This window comes from Ovis aries, chromosome 3 (genome assembly GCF_016772045.2).
Source record: "Ovis aries strain OAR_USU_Benz2616 breed Rambouillet chromosome 3, ARS-UI_Ramb_v3.0, whole genome shotgun sequence".
Lineage (NCBI taxonomy): Eukaryota > Metazoa > Chordata > Mammalia > Artiodactyla > Bovidae > Ovis > Ovis aries.
In genome coordinates this window covers 187,073,686-187,095,246 of record NC_056056.1, presented here as the reverse complement: position 1 = coordinate 187,095,246, position 21,561 = coordinate 187,073,686, and the positions used below count along the sequence as shown (strand labels likewise).

Genomic DNA, 21,561 nt, shown 5'->3' with positions numbered 1-21,561 from the left:
ATCCATGGGATTCTCCAGACATGAATACTGGAGTGGGTTGCCATTTCCTTCTCCAGGGGATCTTCCCAACCCAGGGATAGAACCCAGGTCTTCCGCATTGCAAGTAGACGCTTTAACCTCTGAGCCATCAGGGAAGCCCAAAGGAAGAGTCAATTTGAGGTTGGTGGGAGAGATCTTCGGTTCAGGTTTGATTGTATTGAAGTACCTGTTAGATGAAAAAGAAACTAGTCAGTTGTCTTTTGAGTTTATGGATCTGAAGCTCAGGAGGTGGATCTGAACTAGAGATCCCTTAGATTGTTTGTAAATAAAATGAATCTAAAGGAATGAATAACCTAGAGAGTTTATTTGAAGTGAGATAAAAATGCCAGCATTTAAAGTGTAGGTAGAAGAAGGACCTGTAAGGGAGACTGGGAAGAAACAGTCGGAGAAACAGGAAGAAAGAGGGAACAAGTATGGTTGTTTTGCAAGCTGGAGATTGAGAGTGTTTTGAGAAGGAAAGACTGGTCAAATGCTGTTAGTGTTCAAATATGACAAGGAATTGAAAGTGTCTTTTTGCATTTAGTGAAAAGGAGGTAATTGGTTGCAGGCACAGTCTGTAGGTCTTTAAGAATAGAGCATCTGTGATGTTGAGTTGTGAAAAGGAGAGGGCTGTGGTTGGAGAAGAATGTGCAGTTAAGGGTGGTTTTGCTTTTGTTTTTGTTTTGTTTCATTTTTAAAGATGTAGGACGTGGAACATGTTTCATTGTTAATAGGAAGGAGCCAAATAAAAGGGGAAAGTTGAATATTTAATAAAGAGAAGGAATAATTGAGAGAGTCAGGTCTCAGAGCACAGATAGAGTGGAATAGTTGGGCTTCCCTGGTGACTCATACAGTAAAGAATCAGTGGGAGACCTGGGTTCGATCCCTGGGTTGGGAAGATCCCTGGGAGGAGGGCATGGCAACCCACTCCAGTGTTCTTGCCTGGAGAATCCCTATGGACAGAGGAGCCTAGCAGGCTACAGTCCATGGGTTCACAAAGAGTCAGACGTGACTGAAGCGAATAAGCACATCACAGTTGCCTACACATGCTAGTAACTGTAGTTTTGGTAGAAAAAAGTAAAGGGCCTTCCCTTAAAATGCCTTCTTTGTTTAGCAGGAGGCTTGATCATGTACTTTGATTACTGAAAGTAATAGGTTGGAAAGTTTGAGGAGAGCTGAGAAATCTTTGAAATAGCTTCTGGAGAAGGGGAGCAAGAGGCTTAATTAAAGAAAAAATGTATGTGGTTGGCAGCACTGTGGACCCAGTTGAAGATGGAAAACATGAATTTTGTGATCCTTCTAAGCAGAAGGCAGGCAGTTGGATATTGTTGGTGGTTCTGTATGAGAGCTATTATCTCCTGCCTTGTAAGAACTCCAGGTTCTGAAGCTATTGAGAAATAGAACCAAGAGTTATAAGAACCAGAAAAGTATCTCTAGTCTTAAAAGTTTAATGTAAATGTGGCTTGGATTGACGCTGAAATGAGGTCTCCCGCAATTTCTCTCCTGAATTAAATTAACCCATTGGCTAAAAAACATGAATCCAGACTAAGAAAATAAAGTTTTTCTCTGGTGAATTTCCCTTGTGAGAGCTAGATCATAGGAAGATTATATTGTTTATGGGCATAAAGTTCCCAGTGAGGAACCCAAAGAACTTGCTCTGTGCACGCATGCTGACCTCTACACAGTTAGCAGAAGAAGATGGCAGAGGATAAGATGGTTAGATAGCATCACCTGCTCAATGAACATGAATTTGAACAAACTCCGGGAGATAGGGAAGGACAGGGAAGCCTGATGTGCTGCAGTCCATGGAGTCGCAAAGAGTAGGACACAACTTAGTGACAGAAAAACAACAATGACAATAGGAAGTTTCAAAATTACCATTAGCTACAATAATAATTGAATAAGAGAATGAGTGTAGCACTGTAATTTCTTCTAAGATGTAGACTTTTTGTGCTCAAACTCCAGTGTATTTTTCTTGGAGAAATAAAAGCAGAGTATTGGAGGAACTATTAGTAACTCATTTGCTTTCATTCAGTCATTTATTCTAAAAGCATTGATTCAATAACACTTTTTGGAGTTCCTACTGTGTGCTAGGAACTGCATAGTTGAAGGTTCTAGGGAAAAAAAAGTTTAAGAAATGGTCCATAAATTACTTTGGAAGACCTTATGGAAATTCAGGTAAATAATTTCCTTGACAAGATAAGCTTGAAATTCTGATTTTGTGTTTTGATTAGACTCTTCCATTTAATTCAATCTTAATGGCTATTCACTTTTACCTTAGCTAAGGGTGTGTGTGTCTGTCTGTGTTTATGTGTATTTCCTTTGTTATGGTTCCTCTTACCAATTTATATTTGCTTTGGATTGTCTGAAAAAAATCACCTGTGTGTTACTTTTAGGAACATGGCATGAAATAGTCTCAAATAGAAAAAAATTTGGATGTTGGTTAGCCAGTAATTTTCCAGATGGGATAGAGATTGATTTAAATGCTGAGTGGACAGGGTAAGGCACTTTCGGATGACTGAATACTCTGGATAATCTCTGGAGATGGTAATTTATGAAGTCAGTTACTTAAATTGTCTACTTTTCTATTTGGTGTTTTTTTGCATTTTATTTTGAGCAACTTTGGTGTCTGAGATACACTTTTACATTTTGTATAAATATTTATAATACGGGAACATGTCATAAAGAAGACTAACATGAAACATTTTCCATTTATTCACTGATTAAAGGCTAATTTAAAATATTTAAGCCTTCTCTTAACAGTTTATTTTGAAAAATAAAACTTGCCTTGAGTTTTCTTTTCAGAGTAGTATTTTGATGCAAATAAAGGGTACTTGATTCATTGTGCCATGATTGTTTCTATGCTGTCATTAAAAAAGTCAATTATGAAAGCTCACAGTTTAAAGTTGTAAAAGGCTTGTTATGGCCGAAGTCCATCTTATGATGCCCTCTTTTCCAGCTTCTCCATTTCTTGGTTTCTAGAAGCAAGATATTTAACAGCATATATAGCTGAATCTTTTAGTGTTTACCAGTTAATCGCAAAATAACATTTATTATTGCTGTGTCTTGATTTTTAAATTTCATACCCATTGTCTTTCCAATGTGGAAGATAAGACCTAAACTGTCTTTTACCTCTGGCTCATACCACATCCTTCATCATCTTTCTCTTACCTTCTCAATATGGTTATATTATAATTTTGGTATAGGTAGTTATTCACTGTTAACATTATTATGACCATGTACATACTACTCACAGCCGAAAAATGTAGTATGTTTGCTTTTCCTGTCTAACACATTGTTTTCTTGCTGTTTTCATTTAGCTAATTTTCTAATCAAGCCTACATTTTTCTCCAGTTGTTTAAAATTACACTTATTATGGTAAAACAGAGACAGTCTATTAATTTCATTTCCTCAAATACGTCTCCCAGGAGCTTTCCTCTTTACTCCAATTTAGACTTGTTGCTGTCTCTTCTTGCTACTCACTTCATTTTTCTGGGACAATTCCTTTTGTTTTTAACTTTATTTGGATCTCCTTTTTCTTAATCCCATATCTCTCTCATGTCTTATTCCTTTGATTTACTCCACATAATTGTTGGAAAATAACTTTTTTTTGAGACTGTCAGGTGTGAATATGACTTATTTTCCCTCTACTTGGTTATTTGTTGGATTGGCTGATTAAGTAAGTTCTATGTTGTAAAAATTTCCCTCAAAATCCTAGCTTCATCCCTTCATTGTTTTTCACTTTTCAGTGATGCTCTTGTAAAGTCTAATACCATTACATATATTCTCTATCCATTGTACAAAACCTATTTTATCTCTTTATAAGCTTGTAGGATCTTCTCTTTTTTTGTAGGATGTAAGACACTGCACTCTTAGTGTGGCTTTTTACTTCTATTTTCTTAGATACCTAAGGAACCATTAAATGTGCAAATTATATCCTTTAGTTTTAAAAACTTTTATTATTTGGCTCATGATATAGCTTTTGTTTTCTCTATTCTTTCTAGAATTCCTAAAATTAAATATTGCATATTGTAGACTGGATCTTATAATTTTCTTACATTTTTACTCTGATTTCTCATTTCTTTTTCTTTTATACTCTGCTTCTTAAAGGAAATTTTCTTAGCTTTATTACCCAACCTGAAGTGTTTCATTTCTGTAATCATTTATATTTTCAAGACCATAGTCTTGTTATATACCACCCAACTTCCCTCCCAAATTAAAGCTTCTTGTTATTTCATGAATGCACTGTCTTCTGATCTCAACTCTCTGAAGGTATTTATTATAGTTTTTATTTTGTAGCAAATATTTCTCTCATATGTAGTCTCTGTTTCTTCTGTCTTTTTTCCTTTTTGCAGGGAGTTCATTTCTGTCTTTCATACTGTTGCTTTTGTTCTGTCTTTTAAGTTGTGTCTGACTCTGTATAGCCTCATGGACTGCAGCATATCAGGCTTCCCATCCTTCACTGTCTCCTGGAGTTTGCTCAAATTGAGTCAGTGATGCTATCTAACCATCTCATCCTTTGCCACTGTCTTCCCCTTTTGCCTTCAGTTTTTACCAGCTTCAGGGTGTTTTTCAGTGAATCAGCTCTTTGCATCAGTTGGCTAAAGTATTGGAGCTTTAGCTTCCTTATAAATACTTCCAATGAATATTCAGGGTTGATTTTCTTTAGGATTGACTAATTTAATTTCTTTGCAGTCCAAGGTACCCTCAATAGTCATCTCCAGCATCACAATTCAAAATCATCAATTCTTCAGCACTCAGCCTTCTTTATGGTCCAACTCTCACATCCATACATGACTACTGGAAAAACCATAGCTTTGGTTATACGGACCATTGTTCACAAAATGATGTCTTTGCTTTTTAATATGCTTCCTGGGTTTGTCATAGCTTTCCTTCCAGGTAGCAGGCATCTTAATTTCATGGCTGCAGTCACCATCTGCAATGAGTTTTGGAGCTCCAGGAAATAAAATCTGTCATTGCTTCTGCTTTTTCCCCTTCTATTTGCCATGAGGTGATGTAACCAGATGCCATGATCTTAGTTTTTTGAATGTTGAGTTTTAAGCCAGCGTTTTCACTCTCCTCTTTTACCCTGATGTAGGGGATCTTTAGTTTTCTGCCATTAGAATGGTATTATCTGCATATCTGAGGTTGTTGATATTTTTCCTGTATTCTTGAATCCAGCTTGTGAGTCATCCATCCTGGCCTTTTGCATGATGTACCCTGTATATAAGTTAGGCAAGCAGGATGATGACACTATACACTTTGTCATACTCCTTTCCCAATTTTGAACCAGTCTGTTCCATGTAAGGTTATAACTGTTGTTTCTTGATCCACATACAGATTTCTTAGGAGACAGGTAAGATGGTCTGATACTCTCATCTCCTTAAGAGTTTTCTATAGTTTGTTGTGATTTATGTAGACAATGTAAATTGTCATTGAGAATGGCTTTCACATTGTCAATGAAGCAGAAGTAGATGCTCTTCTGGAATTCCTTTGCTTTCTCTGTAATCCAGTGAATGCTGGCAATTTGATCTCTGGTTCCTCTGCTTTTTCTAAACCCAGCTTGTACATCCTGAAGTTCTCAGTTCATGTACTGCTGAAGCCTAGCTTGAAGGATTTTGAGTGTAATTTTAATGAGTGCAAAATGAGCACAATTCTGTGGACATTCTTTGGCATTTCCCTTCTTTGGGACTGGAATGAAAATTGACCTTTTCCAGTCTTATGGCTACTTCTGAGTTTTCCAAATTTGCTGGCATAATGGGCACAGCACTTTAACAACATTAACTTTTAGTGTTTTAAATAGCTCAGCTGGAATTCTATCACCTCCACTAGCTTTGTTCCTAGTAATGCTTCCTAAGGCCCACTTGACTTCACACTCCAGAATGTCTGGCTCTAGGTAAGTTACTGCACCACTGTGGTTATCCTGGTCTTTAAGACCTTTTTTAATATAGTTCTTCTGTGTATTCTTGCCACCTCTTAATATCTTCTGCCTCTGTTAGGTCCTTGCTATTTCTGTCCTTTATTGTGCCTGTCCTTGCATGAAATGTTCACTTGATCTCTCCAATTTTCTTGAAGAGATCTCTAGTCTTTACCATTCTGTTGTTTTCCTATGCTTCATTGCATTGTTCACTGAAGAAGGCCTTCTTATCTCTCCTTGCTGTTCTCTGGAACTCTGCATTCAATTGGATATATCTTTCCTTTTCTCTCTTGCTTTCCACTTCTCTTCTTTCTTCAGGTGTTTGTAAAGCCTCCTCAGACTACCACTTTGACATCTTGCCTTTTTTTTTTCTTCCTTTCAGATGGTTTTGTTCACTGACTCCTGTATACTGTTATGAAACTGTCCATAGTTCTTCAGGCATTCCATCTACCAGATCTAATCTCTTGAATCTATTCATCACTTCACTGTGTAATCATAAGGGACTTGATTTAGGTCATACTTGAATGGCCTAGTGGTTTTCCCTATTTTCTTCAATTTAAGCCTGAAATTTTCAGTAAGGAGCTGATGATCTGAGCCACAGTCAGCTTCAGGTCTTGTTTTTGCTAACTGTATAGAGCTGCTCATCTTTGGCTGCAAACAATATAATCGATCTGATTTTGGTATTGACCATTTGCTGATGTCCATGTGTGAAGTTGTCTCTTGTGTTCTTGGGAAAGAGTGTTTGCTGTAACCAATGTCCAAATGTGTTCTCCTGACAAAACTCTGTAAGCCTTTGCCCTGCTTCATTTTGTGCTTTAAGGCCAAACTTGCCTGTTACTCTAGGTATCTCTTGTTTCCTCCTTTTGCATTCCAATCGCCTGTGATGAAACAAATGTCTCTTTTCGGTGTTAGTTTTAGACGATCTTGTAGGTCTTCATAGAACCGTTCAACATCAGCTTCTTTGGCATCAGTGATTGGGGCATAGATTTGGGTTACTGTGATGTTGAATAGTTTGCCTTGGAAATGAACTGAGATCATTATGTCATTTTTTGAGATTTTACTCAGGTATTGCATTTCAGACTCATCTGTTGACTATGAGGGCTACTCCATTTTTTTTCTAAGGGATTCTTGCCCACAATAGTATATATAATAGTATTCTGAATTAACTTTGCCCATTCCCATCCATTTTAGTTCACTGATTCTTAAACTGTTAATGTTCACTCTTGCCATCTCCTGCTTGACCATGTCCACATTATCTTGATTCATGGAACTAACATTCGAGGTTCCTATGCAGTGTTGTTCTTTATAGCATCGAACTTTAGTTTCACACCAGACACATCCACAACTGAGCATCATTTCTACTTTGGCCCTGTCACTTCATTCTTTCTGGAGCTATTAGTAATTGACCTCTGCTCTTTTCATATTAGCTATTTTCTTTTTTTGTCATTGGAATATTCTTATTTTTTCCCCCATATTTTAAACTTTTTATTTTTATTAGGGTGTAGCTGATTAGCAATGTTGTGGTAGTTTCAAGTAAATAGTAAATGGACTCAGCCATACATATACATGTATCTGTTCTTCCCCACTCCCCTCTCCCTTCCAGGTTGGCACATAACATTGAGCAGAATTCCATGTGCTATACAATAGGTCCTTATTAATTATCTATTTTAAATATAGCAGTGTGTACGTGGCCTTCTCAAAGGCACCAAATTATCCCTCCTCTACTCCCTGGCAACCATAATTTCATTTCTACATATCTGATGGTCCTTGCCTATCTGTTCAGATATGAATGAGACACTAATTATAAGGTAGCTTATGCTTATGTAATGATTAAAGTGTGTCAGACATTGTTCTAAGTGCTTCGTCTATTTTAACTTATTTAATCCTCACAAGGACTTTAGGAATTGGTTACCATTATTGTTATTCCTGTTTCACAGATAAGAAAACTGAGTCATAAAATGATAAATAAGTTGCCCAGTTTTACACAGTTTGGTAAGTGGCAGACCTAGAATCTGAATCCAGGCAGCCGAACTCCATATTCCCTTCTTTTAACTGTTATACTTATTTTGTCTCTTAATGCAATTAGGAGCAAATAGGAAATTCCATGTATGTGGGTTGCTGTTCAGTAGACCAGTCATGTCTGACTCTTTGTGACCCCGTGGACTGCAGTGCACCAGGCCTCCCTGTCCCTCACCATTTCCTGGAGTTTGCCCAAAGTTCATGTTCATTGCATTGGTGATGCTGTCCAGCCATCTCATCCTCTTGATGCCTTCTCCTTCTGCCTTCAGTCTTTCCCAGCATCAGGGACTTTTCCAATGAGTCATCTGTTCGCATCAGATGACCAAAATACTAGAACTTCAGCTTCAGCATCAGTCCTTCCAGTGAATATTCATGGTTGATCTCTTTCAAGATTGACTGGTTTGATCTCCTTGCTGTCCAAGGGACTTTCAGGAGTCTTCTCCGGCACCACACTTTGAAGGCAGCAATTCTTTGGCATTTTGCCTTCTTTATGGTCCATCTTTCACAACCGTGGGCTTCCCTGGTGGCTCAGATAGTGAGGAATCCACCTGCAGTGCGGGAGACCTGGGTTCTATCCTGGGTTAGAAAGAGCCCCTGGAGAAGGGAATAGCTACCCACTCCAGTATTCTTCCTGGAGAGTTCCATGGACAGAGGAGCCTGGCAGTCTACAGTACATGGGGTTGCAAAGAGTTGTACACAACTGATTGACTTTCACTTTTCACTTTCACAACCCTATGGGACCACTGTGAAGATGATAGCCTTGAGTATACAGACCTTTGTCGGCAGAGTAATGTCTCTGCTTTTCAACACACTGTCTAGGTTTGTCATCACTGTTCTGCCAAGAAGCAATCGTTTTCTGATTTCATGGATGGCTGCAGTCACTATTTGCAGTGATTTTGGAGCCCAAGAAGAGGAAATCTGTCACTACTTCCACCTTCTGTCCTTCTGTTTGCCATGAAGTTATGGAACCAGACACCATGATCTTAGTTGTTGTTGTTGTTGTTTTAAATATTTAGTCTTAAGCTGGCTCTTTTACTCTCCTCCTTCACCCTCATCAAGAGGCTCTTTAGTCCTCTTAGCATTCTGTCATTAGAGTGGTATCATCTGCATATCTGAGGCTGTTGATGTTTCTCCTGCTTATCTTGATTCCAGCTTGTAATTCATCCAGCCTGGCATTTCTTATGATGTGCTCAGCATGTAGGTTAAACAACAGGATGACAGCCAACAACCCTTTGAAACTCCTTTCTCGATCTTGAACCAATCAGGGTTCTAACTGTTGCTTCTTGACCCGTATATGGGTTCAGTTCAGTTCAGTTCAGTCGCTCAGTCGTGCCCGACTCTTTGTGACCCCATGAATCGCAGCACGCCAGGCCTCCCTGTCCATCACCATCTCCCGGAGTTCACTCAGACTCACGTCCATTGAGTCCGTGATGCCATCCAGCCATCTCATCCTCAGTCGTCCCCTTCTCCTCCTGCCCCCAATCTCTCCCCAGCATCAGAGTCTTTTCCAATGAGTCAACTCTTTGCATGAGGTGGCCAAAGTACTGGAGCTTCAGCTTTAGCATCATTCCTTCCAAAGAAATCCCAGGGTTGATCTCCTTCAGAATGGACTGGTTGGATCTCCTTGCAGTCCAAGGGCCTCTCAAGAGTCTTCTCCAACACCACAGTTCAAACGCATCAATTCTTCGGCGCTCAGCCTTCTTCACAGTCCAACTCTCACATCCATACATGACCACAGGAAAAACCATATCCTTGACTAGACGGACCTTAGTCGGCAAAGTAATGTCTCTGCTTTTGAATATACTATCTAGGTTGGTCATAACTTTTCTTCCAAGGAGTGAGCGTCTTTTAATTTCATGGCTGCAGTCACTATCTGCAGTGATTTTGGAGCCCAAGAAATAAAGTCTGACACTGTTTCTACTGTTTCCCCTACCTGAGTGAGCTGTATGTTTGTGGAGTGTCTGGTGAGGTCCTTTGTCAGGGAGTGATTAGATTAGATCAGAGAAGAATCTTATAATCTACTGTATAGAAGTTGAAGACCTGCAACTGGCAGTTTGGTTGCTGAGTGGTGAAAGAAGATGGGGGAATGGGTCTTAAAATTTAATACAATTTTGATTTAATCACCTGTCTCTGATCTTCCAGTCTAGAGATTTGCTTTTACACTGTCCAGGGATTAAACCTTCAGTCTTCTTCTGTGATGAGGAATTATTAATTGCCCAGTTGTGCTGATTCTGGGAGGGGATCTTGGGATATATCTGTGATTCTTATGTTGAGTCTCATCTTTACTCGTCTTTCAGTGCTGCCCATTCCTGAGCCTTTTGTGGTTTCCCTGATATAAATGTGTTTGATTTTCATTTTCCCCACTGATAGTATAAGATTCATCTTCCTTGTATTTGCATTCCTTTTTTTTTTTTTTCTTTTTACCTACTCTTTGACCTTTGTTTATGTGGAAGCAAACAATCCAATCCTCGCTTGCTATCTTTTAGGAAAAGATTTTAGGAAAAGACTTGAGTATAATCCATGTTCTTAATGTGCCATTTTAAATTCTCTGCTAAGTCTCTTGAAATAAATTTCAGATGTCTCCTTTTACCTGAAGGATTTCATAATGCTCCAACTTCTGAAAATTTTTTCCCGCCTTGCATGTAAGACCCTTTCATATGTTGTGTTATTTATATTTGCATGCTCTTCTTACACACTGCCCTCTGCTCTACAGCAGACTGTAACTTCTTGAGGACCTTGAGTGAGCCCTTCTGTAGAGTTGCTCAGGAAAAAAGTTACATTAAAAGTGCATGGATTTAGGAGCCTGTTGGGTTAGAGTCCATGGGGGTCACAGAGTCACACATGACTGAGCGACTAACACATTTTTCTTTCCTAAGTGTTGTGTATATGTTTTTCTGGATCACTCTAGTGGCTCAGATGGTAAAGGGTCTGTCTGCTATGCAGAAGACCCAGGTTCTATCCCTGGATTGGGAAGATCCCCTGGAGAAGGAAATGGCAGCCCACTCCAGTATTCTTGCCTGGAAAATCCCATGGCTCTCGGAGCCTGATAGGCTACCGTCCATGGGGTTGCAAAGAGTCGGACACGACTGAGCGACTTCAGCAATATATTAAATCAGCAATATATTAAATACTGAGGGTAATTTAGGAGAGAATTAATACAGTCATGCAACAAGAGAGATTAAATTCTGAAATAAATAAGTCTGAGAATTGTCATTGTTCAGTCACTAAGTCATGTCCGAATTGTTAAACCTGGATTTTATGAAATCTTCCAACATAGATAACTAATCATAACAAAGTGTTCATCTCTCCACTTGCCATGACACCAAAGAATGAATTGCATGGATATGCCAATTTTTTGGCCAGGCTCATGATTCTATAACTTTTATGACAGAAATATTTTAATGTTTTAAAATAGGGTTGCTTAATTTTATATGTACTTCAGGCAGATAATGTTAAGTGCTGGAAGTCTTCTAAAAGGTTAGTAAATGCACTGTAGATGAAGCAGTGTTCTGAATATATTGTACTAACTAAATATATAAAGAAGCCCACACTTGTAATATTTCCTTTAAAAACTAATTTTTAGTTTTTGTATTTTGTAAAGTTGATTTTGACAAATCAGTGCTGTTAATTTTGCTTCCTCCTGCTCTTTAAAATATTCAGAAGGAAACAAACTTTCAGAATTTGAACTAAATTGTTCAGAGAAAGGCTATTACTTTAAAATAATTTTTATTTCTCTAGTACTGTATTTTAAGAAACTCAGGACACGTTTGCCTTTTAAAAATATATTAATAGTTCTTTGAAAATAAAATACCGGATGACTTATCTGCATTTTAATATTTAATAGTTGCTGGGGTATGGAAAGCATCTGTGGTCACTAACATCTTTTGTAGAGCTAAATCAGTACTTAGGAAGCTGATGGTATTTGGTTGATTACCGCAGGCAAACAAGCTGGAATGATTCTTAGGCATGGGTATTTGTTTTTGTTTTCAAATTTTCTGGTATCTTAACAAATAACTTACTGGGCTGTGTCATATGAAAACACATAGATGCATTACTCTAAAAATTCCATTCTTTTGAAACCAAATTATTTGGGTACAGTGTTTGCAGATACTAAAAATAGCTTTTAATTGTCTCCTGAGATTCGTGGGACACATGGAAAAGACAAACTTGGTGTTTATAATTTGACTTGGTTAATTCTCAGTATCCATATCACTCTTCTTTCATAATTTCTTCATGAAAAATGTAATCACATACAGATTTCTACTCGCTTGCATCAGAATTAATGTGAATTCCATTTCAAACTAACCACCATCAAAAGTTTCTGAAAGTCTGGTTCATATTTTTTAAGTGTATGTGGATGATTTGCTTCGTTTTGATTTTTGGAGAAGTACATCTTTTGAATTTTTTCAACAGATTGTTAAATTGTGGGTAATGGTGACAATACTGGTATTATATTCTGGTTAATTTAGTGTTGTCCATTTTTATAATGTATTGAATATTTCTATCTATAGATTTCTTATAGTGTCATTGCCTACTGAGTTTCTGTGAAAATAAATTTTCTTTATCTATTAAAATAAAACAATCCTGAGATTGCTTTTTACTGTTTACTTTTCTTTGACTATTTTTGAGTTTTATTTTTCAAGGCATTAGTGTTAATTAATGCCATGGACAGTGGAGCCTGGCCTGCTGTGGTTCCTGCTGGGGTTGCAAAGAGTTGAACATGACTGAGCACGCGCATACACAGTAGTAATTTTGGTGACAAGGTAAAGCATGACAGCTGCTTTATCAGTCAGAGCAAAATGCCTTAGAAAATACCTTTAGAATTATTGCTTAGTATATACAGTTTAATTTGCTTAGCTGTTTTTGTTCTTTTTTTAGAAGTTGGAGAAGATTTTTTGTAATGAAGTCCATCTTGTATTATTGAGACAAGAAAGCTGTAATTAATATGTGAATATGTCCACTTTTGAAAGATAGAAAAGGAAAACCAGTTATTGACCAGAGTGTGACTTCTGTCCACCAATTCACAATTTATTGTAAATTTAATTTTGTCTTGATATATATCACTTATTACTTGTTTTACCTTTCTGTTTTTTAGTTCTTTCATGGTTTGTTCGATGAAAGCATCTCCTTTTTATTTTTTTCTTCTTTTTAAAGCCCAGGCACTCATAGTTTTACCCTTTTATTTTTATAGAATGCATTTAGGACAAAATAAAGCATGTATTATCCCACTGCTTGTCTCGCTTACATATTTTAAGGGTAAAGAAGACAGGTATTCTGAATATTTGCTTGTGTTTTTCTCTTCCCTAGTCTCCATGAATACATGACTTGATTTATCTTGATCAGCCTAGTAACTTGCTCCACATTTTTCCAAAAGTGCAAAGCAGTTTCAGCTAAAAATACACATATCAAAATGCTCCAGAAGTTGTGGCCACAGCTCAAAAATGCTGATCAATTTTGAAAATCTAAATCAACCTCGGCCATGAAACCAAGGGAAGAACCTTTGTGGTGTGGGACAGATTTCCAAAAATTCACCACAGTCCTGTTCTTAGCTGGAGTTTGTGCTGATGTTGCCAGACAACTGAGGAATAGATGCAAAAAGCAGGAAGCATTATTGAATTGAGCCCTAGTGCCAATTTGGGAAAAGCAAATTAAAATGTAAAAGAATATTTTTCCACTCCTGGCGTCTCAACACAAAATGGCAAAATACATGGTTGCTGAAAAAGTCACAGAAATTGTTAATATTGCCAGAATGGCTAATTTTGTCAAGAAAATCTCAGTCCTTTTGTGTTAAAAATGCATATGTATTTAGTTAAATCATTTTCTTAACCCAAATGAAATAGTTCTAATTTAGAGATCAAAAAAACAAGTCAAAATGTATATGCCCTTAAGTGAGAGCAGTGTTCTGACGTAAATGACCATGTGTGTGGCCTGTTTCAATGGCTTTTGTTTTTCAGGTGCACTTAAAGAATGGATGATGATGATTTTGGTGGTTTTGAGGTATGTGCTATTATTTACCTTATTTTATTATGTAATTGTTTTAAATGTTTTATTAATCATTGATGTTCATGATCCTTTTTTGATCATTTTGAATGTAACTCTGGAATAAAAAAATGAAATACAGAAAAATTAAAATATATTCCCTCTGAAAGTTAAAATTGATTTATTATTATTGAACACTTGATCATACCCATAGGAATGTTTTAAATTGAGGTAATTAAGTGCTGCTGGTGGAAGCACTAAAGAAGAGATTTGAGAAATTGTCAGCAGATGGTTCTGTTGGGATACATGTCTATTAGGAAATACTTGTGAGATGAGGGATGAGTGTTGAAGATCTGGGACATATTTTCATGTTTATACCTGTAATGAGTTGATTTAATGTGTTAAGTACATCACCTTTTGGTGGCTTACAGAGCTAATTAGTGTGTTTGTGTTGTTAGATTATTCTCTCAGGTTTTAGTTGGATGCTTTGTAAGGAAATTGTTAACTGAAGAAGCCCTGTCTTTTCCTTAATCCTTTTCAGTATGTGTTCATTTTATTGAAATATTTTGTAACCCAGTTATTTTTATGGAGCCAGTATAGTCTTGCAGGAAAATCTCTGGATTAGGAGTCAGGATGCCTGAGCTCAAGTCCTGGAACTACCATCAAGTGAGCTCTGTGATTTTTTTTTTTTTTTTCTTTAAGAAAGACTTTTATCTAGTTTGGAACTTGGTGAAAAGGAGATTGTTAAAGATAGTGACTGTAACTGATGACAGTACAATAGGAGAAATGAGACATTAGTATATATTCAGTGTTCTGAATGTCATGAAAGAATGGTATGAGTTTATTTTAGGTTAAGATCAGTTTCGCTCCTGTTACTCTTTAATATCTGTTAATATGGAAATAATCAGAATATGAACTTACCTATTTTCTGCATTTCATCTAAAACTTTTTGTTTAGCACATTGATATGCTTTCTGCATTTGCTTTAGTATTTTGGGTTGTTGGGTGACTGAATCTTATGTTTCTTGATTTATTTTATCAGAGAACTCAGAGTAGATAGTATTCTCTAGAGTAACAGTTATACTTCAGTGTATAGTCAATGGATCTATTCCTTTGAATATTACACAGGTACAATACTAACCAATCATTCCAATTTAATTATGGTTGCTAGGATTCTTTCTTCTACATTCTGCTGTAAAAATATGAAAGGTTTCTATCCTAGGTATAGAAACCTTTCTGGGAGGAGACATCTGAAGATCAGTTAAATACATTATGATTCTTTACTCCTAGATACTTTAGTGTGTGTTAATATTTCCTAAGCATAAGGATATTCTTTTGCTTAACAACAGTACAATTATCAGTGTCAGTGAATTAAGCATTGATGGAATATTCTGAAATGATTTTTAATACAGTTAAAAAATAATTGTATTGTAATTTTAGAAGTAAAATACTAAAATACTTCTAGTGCAGAAAAATTTGAAAAACGACTAATAGCCAAATGAATAAAAATTGCCACTAGAAAACCTTGTTTTTAATTTGTTTTTTGTCTTTCTTACCTTTTTTCTAGATAAATATATAATTTTTCCCAGACAACTACTATCTGTATTTTTATGTGAACATATTTTAGATGTTATTAAGATTTTGGTTCCTAAAACATTTTTAATGGTTCTAGAGAATTCCAGTATATGAGTAAAAGATGATTTATTTAATCAGGTGTCTGGTAAATGTTTAGATTGTATCCAATGATTGCCTATTATAAGTAACCATTTGGTATACATCCTTTTGGGTAAAGTTTTACAATTATATGTTTAGGATGAATTCTTAGAAATGGAATGTCTAGGTCAAGGAATATGCAGTATTTTTATTTTATTTTATTTTTTTGACCTTCCCTCATGACTTGTGGGGCTTCCTAGGTGGTAGTATTGGTAAAAGTACTGGTCTTCTGCCAGTGCAGAAGACTAAGAGAAGTGGGTTCAATCCCTGGGTTTGGAGGATTCCCTGGAAAAGGGCATGGCAACTCACTCTAGTATTATTGCCTGGAGAATCCCATGGACAGAGGAGCCTAGCAGGCTACAGTCCATTGGATCATAGAGTCAGACATGACTGAAGTGACTTAGCACATTTTTTATAGTTTGTGGAGAGTAGCTTCTGTATTCAACATCACTTAACTGCTGTGGCAGATTCCCTCAATTGACTTGTCAATTGCCCAATTGACTGTCTTTGTGGCTGACAACTCAATGCAGAATCCAAGTTGAAATTCTGGTCCTTTTTTTCCAATAGCAATTTTCCTGTGACCTGAACAGTTAAGAGAGAAAACTTTTCACTTTTACCCACAAACTCAGCATTCAGTAATTGGCTGTCTCATAGTTTAAAACTGTTTAAAATGAGGGTTTAATTTAAATGTCAGGTTTAGGAGTCTTCTAAATGTTGAATGCTGGTAAGTCCAGCTGGTATATTATTAAAGTGAAAGTGAAAGATGCTCAGTCGTGTCCAACTCTTTGTGACCCCATGGATATAGGGCATTCTCCAGGCCAGAATACTGGAGTGGGTAGCCTTTCCCTTCTCCAGGGGATCTTCGCAACCCAGAGATCCAATCCAGGGCTCCTGCATTGCAGGTGAATTCTTTACCAGCTGAGCCACAAGGGAAGCCTGGTATATTATTAAAGCATATGGGTAAATCTTGTTTCTTTAATCTCTTTTTGATCTTGTGATAGTTAAATAAAAAGATTTAATGTCTATATTTTTGAAGAAAAATAATGTATTTTTCCTGTATACATAGGTAAATATTGCAGGTTCAGAAATTAAACTGTGAGGATATGTAAAATAAAATTTCATTGACAGGAAATATATCTGAGTAAGGAAGGAAAATTTAACTCAAGGACAGAGCACAAGCACTGGAGGCAGTGACTAGTGGTTGGAGGTGGTAGCACTGAAGACTGAAAAACAATTTAGTATTCAAAGGAAATTTGAAAATGTGTAGCGTATTACAGCAGAGAAGGCAATGGTGACCCACTCCAGTACTCTTGCCTGGAAAATCCCATGGATGAAGGAGCCTGGTAGGCTGCAGTCCATGGGGTCGCTAAGAGTTGGACACGACTGAGCGACTTCACTTTCACTTTTCACTTTCCTGCATTGGAGAAGGAAATGGCAACCCACTCCAGTGTTCTTGCCTGGAGAATCCCAGGGATGGGGAAGCCTGGTGGGCTGCCATCTGTGGGGTCGCACAGAGTCGGACACGACTGAAGCGACTCAGCAGCGGCTGCAGCAGCGTATTACAGAGAATTATGCTTGTAGAATTGGGAGGCTTCATTGCTTAAATAACATTTCTACTTTTCAGATTTTCTAAAATAATTTTGCCTTCGTTTTATAGGCTGCAGAGATTTTTGATGGAGGAAATGGGGAAACCCAAACTACATCTCCTGCCATTCCTTGGGCTGCTTTTCCTGCAGGTAGTATAGAGTAACTTAGAATGTTTTTCTTATTCAATTCTTTGGTCTTTCTTTTGAAAGCACCTTTCTACCTTTGCACTTTGCCTTCTTTGATCTGATAAATGGAATGACCCAAATTTAACCTAGTTTTTTGCATAACTAATTATGAATTGCATAACAAATTCTGAAATGATGATTCCAAAAATGATACCATCAGCATTAAAATGGAATTAAAGTACAATTTGCATTTCCAAATTTGTTTTAGTTTTAGAAAGGTGAGATGCCAAGTAATTTTTTAGTGTCCAGTTCATTAATTAAAGACTTCTTAATATTCTAAAGATTATTTGTCATCCCCCACAGTATTTAAATTTAGAAGTATTTCTATAGGAAAATCATTCAAAAATATTAAGAATTAAGTTATCTAAGAAATGAAATACAAAAATAAATTCCATTATTGAGAAGTATTTTGTGGAAGACCTAATGTTCAGTATTAATATAATTCATATCTAAATATTATTTTGTGTTTTCTTTTTTTCTGCCAAATTATTGTAAAGTCAGGAGTCAAAGATGAAAATATTCTTTAACAGGTCTGTCTCAGATTATTAGAATTATTCATTTTACAAATATTTTTGAGTACCTTTTATGCATGAGACACTATGCAGACATGTCCTTTACTTCAAGGAAAGACAAGGCAAGCATATGTATATATGTAATATGAAGCAGATTTGTGATTTGGGAAGAATGATGATCATCCATTTTTTTTGACATCTATTCCTTTAGTAAATGTTACTTCATGCCTCAAATGAGTCAAGTATTGTCCTTGAAACTGGTTATATATCGTCTGTCTGGGCTTTGAAGGATGAATTTAATCTCAATAGGCAGAGATAAGAATGAAGAAAGATTTTGAAGGGAGAAAAATGCATGGAATAAAGGTGTAAATGTGGAAAAGAGGATGGCACTGTTAGGATGCTCATTTTTGTTTGAGGGGTATAAGTGTTGTTTCCTTTGCCTCAAATTGCTCATCTTTTTCCTACTGCTGCTCTCCCCCACACCCTTGCCATATAGACTCATGTTTGTTTTATGTACTGTTTCTTACTTTATTATTTCTTTTTCTGGGAAGTTTTCCCAGAGAACCTTCTCCCATCTACATGTACCTGTTTTCTGACTTTCATGTTAGACTGTAAGTTATGTAAGGCTGCATCTATTTGTTCTGTTGTTATGTTTTAACTGCTGAACATAGTACCTGGATTGTACTTGGTCCTTTAATAAAAGAAGAAAAGGAGTGAATGAATGAATAAGTAACTGAATAAATGACTAGACTAGGGTGACAGCAGGAGGTGGGTAGGAAGACTAGATAATATATTTACATAATGGGTGAGGATTTTCAGCACGCCATTATGTATTTGTTTTTTGTGAAATAGGTAGGGCAGCTGCATTCTTCCCATTGTTCAGATAATGAAATGATAGCTTATGAAAGTTTTGGAGTCTGATACAGATAAATATGTTTAGGAATGAAATCTAGACTTTCAGGTTCTTGTTTCAGTTTATTGTCAGGAACTCTGTCTTTTGAGAAAAGCATCAGCAGGACTGTCTGTCTGACTGATTGCGTGTTTGGGTGAAGGAGGAGTCAGAGTTGATTTTTAAGGTTACAAGACTTGGTTCTAAAAAGGATAGTATTACCATGAAAGAAATAGAGAATTTAAAAGAGTTGGTTTGGGACAGTATGAGGCCTTAATTAATTTGTCTTAGACATGTTTATTTAAAGTACCTAGAGTTCAGGAGAAAGGTGGACTGGAGGTCTTGGTTTGGTGGTTTTCCCACTGATATGACAGTTGAAGTTGTAGGAGATCACAGTGGGAAGCCGCATATAGAACAAATAGAGTTAAGTAGAGAAATTTAGATGCCCATAGTTAGGGAACAGGAAGAAAAAAAGAGACTTGAGAAATAAGGAGAGTATGGAATAGTGCAACACAGACATCAGACATAGAACATTTCAAATGGTTTTGTAAATAAAGACTGAGTTGGCCTAGTGTGCCTAGTGATTAGTCTGCTATAGGGCTGGCAGTCAGTTAGAGGATGATTTCCTTATAGCAACTAGGATAATTTGCCTCTGAGACTATCTGTTTTAGCCTTCAAAACTGTCAATCAAAGGAGGTACCTAGGGACATGCATTTTTCTGTAATATTAGCATCATTTACTTAGTGGGATCTTTTAAAATACTAGATTATATGCAGTGCTGATAATAAAATTTAAAAATTATAGAGTAAATGAAATGCACATGTTGCTTCTTCACACAGATTATTATTTCTAGGCCCATCTGTCCTTATGGTGAGGCATCTAATTAATGATACGTGTCTATGCACTTCCTTAATCATAGGAGTTGGAGAATGTAGGATGTGAATGAATATGAAATTATGAATCTCCTTTTTAATTCCTGCCTTTACTCTTAGTAAAACTGGGATAAATATTGCCTCATTTCAGTAAAAGCTATTCAGTGAGAATTGGTATAGAATTTAAAGATTCAAGAGAGTTTTCTATAACAGGTTAACCTGGGGTATCCTCTAATGCACATTAATGAAGTCTCCTTTATGTACATTTGGGAAGGTCCCCTGGAGGAGGAAATGGCAACCCACTCCAGTATTTTTGCCTAGAGAATCCCATGGACAGAGGAGCCTGGTGGGCTACAGTCCATGGGGTCGCAAAAAAGTCAGACATGACTGAGCGACTACTGCTGTACTACTATTCAGTGAGAAGAATTGCCTCAAGCATTCTCCTCTCTCCTTCATAGCCTTACCCTCTAGCTTGTCTCCCTGGCTGTTGTTTGAAGCCTATGAATCAAACTGTGATCTACATTATGTTTCTAGATGATGTCTGCTACTGTTTGCCGTTGCTTCTGGTTGTCATACCTAGGGCAGGTATGACATCCCCTGTCTGCTTAGTTGAGTCTTATTTTTCTTGTTAAAAAAATACAGTTCTCACTGAATTTGTTCCATTTCTCATAATTGCTTCTTGGTCTGAGCTACTGTATCTTTTTTTTTTTTGGTCTCATTTCCTTGGCCCTTGGCATATACCAATTTGTGCCTTTTAAAATTTATAAATAATAAAAATGTAATAAATAATAAATATGGACTATTTCTCATTATATGCATTTAACCACAATTTTAAAAAAGAACTGACTCATTTGAAGAGACTCTGATGCTAGGAATGATTGAAGGCAGGAGGAGAAGGGGATGACAGAGGATGAGATGGTTTGGATGGCATCACCAACTCAATGGACATGAGTTCGAGTAAACTCCGGGAGTTGGTGATGGACAGGGAGGCCTGGCATGTTGTAGTCCATGGGGTCGCAAAGAGTCAGATACAACTGAGCGGCTGAACTGAACTGAATTAATGATTTATTGGAATATATTTGATCTACAGTGTTGTGCTAGTTTCTGCTGTACAGCAAAGCACATCAATTATACATATACATATTGAAATATCCACTCTTTCTAGATTCTGTTCCCATATAAGTCATTACAGAGTAATGAATAGAGTTTCCTGTGGTATACAGTAGGTTCTTATTACTTATCTATTTTATATATAGTAGTGCATATGTGTCAATCCTGATTTCCCAATTTGTCCCTTTCCCCACCATATTAATCAGTTTTGTGTCCAATTCAGTATTTTTAATTATATTCATATTGTTGTGCAACTAATCTCTAGAACTTTTTCATTTGTAAAACTGAAACTCTTTAGCCATTAAACAATAACTACCCAGTTTCCCCTCCCTGCAGCCTCTGTCAACTCCCATTCTACTTTCTATCTTTATGGATTTGACTACTCTGGATATCTCATATAAATAGAATCATTAGTATTTTCCTTTTTGTGACCAGTTTATTTTACTTTAGCATGATACATTCTCAAGTTTCATCCATGCAGTAGCATGCATCAGAATTTCCTGCCTTTCTAAGCCTAAATAATATTCCAGTGTGTGTACAGACTACATTTTGTTTATGTGTTCATTTGTCCATGGATACTTAATTGCTTCCTTTGGCTATTGTAAATAATGCTGCCTTCGACATTGGTGTACTAATACTTTTAAAAATATTAGTTTTTCAGTATGACATTCGTCTCTGCATGTCTACTTTAGTCTAAGCCTTGGAGGGCAGGGACTATGTTTTAAGGTTTTTTTGAATCCTAAGTACCTAGTATAGCATTG

The 21,561-nt window shown here is 36.7% G+C and overlaps 1 protein-coding gene across 7 annotated transcripts in view; it reads left to right on the top strand.

Moving 5' to 3' along the window:
* The window catches only part of CCDC91 (coiled-coil domain containing 91), a 409,792-nt gene that overhangs the window by 78,648 nt on the left and 309,583 nt on the right, over positions 1–21,561 (top strand). For 5 of the 7 annotated variants that reach the window (XM_015094883.4, XM_060413256.1, XM_042247344.2 and 2 more), the window contains exons 2-3: positions 13,909–13,951; positions 17,303–17,381. In XM_015094883.4, the coding sequence (XP_014950369.2) occupies positions 13,926–13,951; positions 17,303–17,381 (105 nt within the window). In that variant the 5' untranslated portion in view covers positions 13,909–13,925. Of the gene's footprint in view, positions 1–13,905; positions 13,952–17,302; positions 17,382–21,561 lie in introns of those variants that run through there. The other 2 variants (XM_042247346.1, XM_042247345.1) reach the window with 1 other exon arrangement.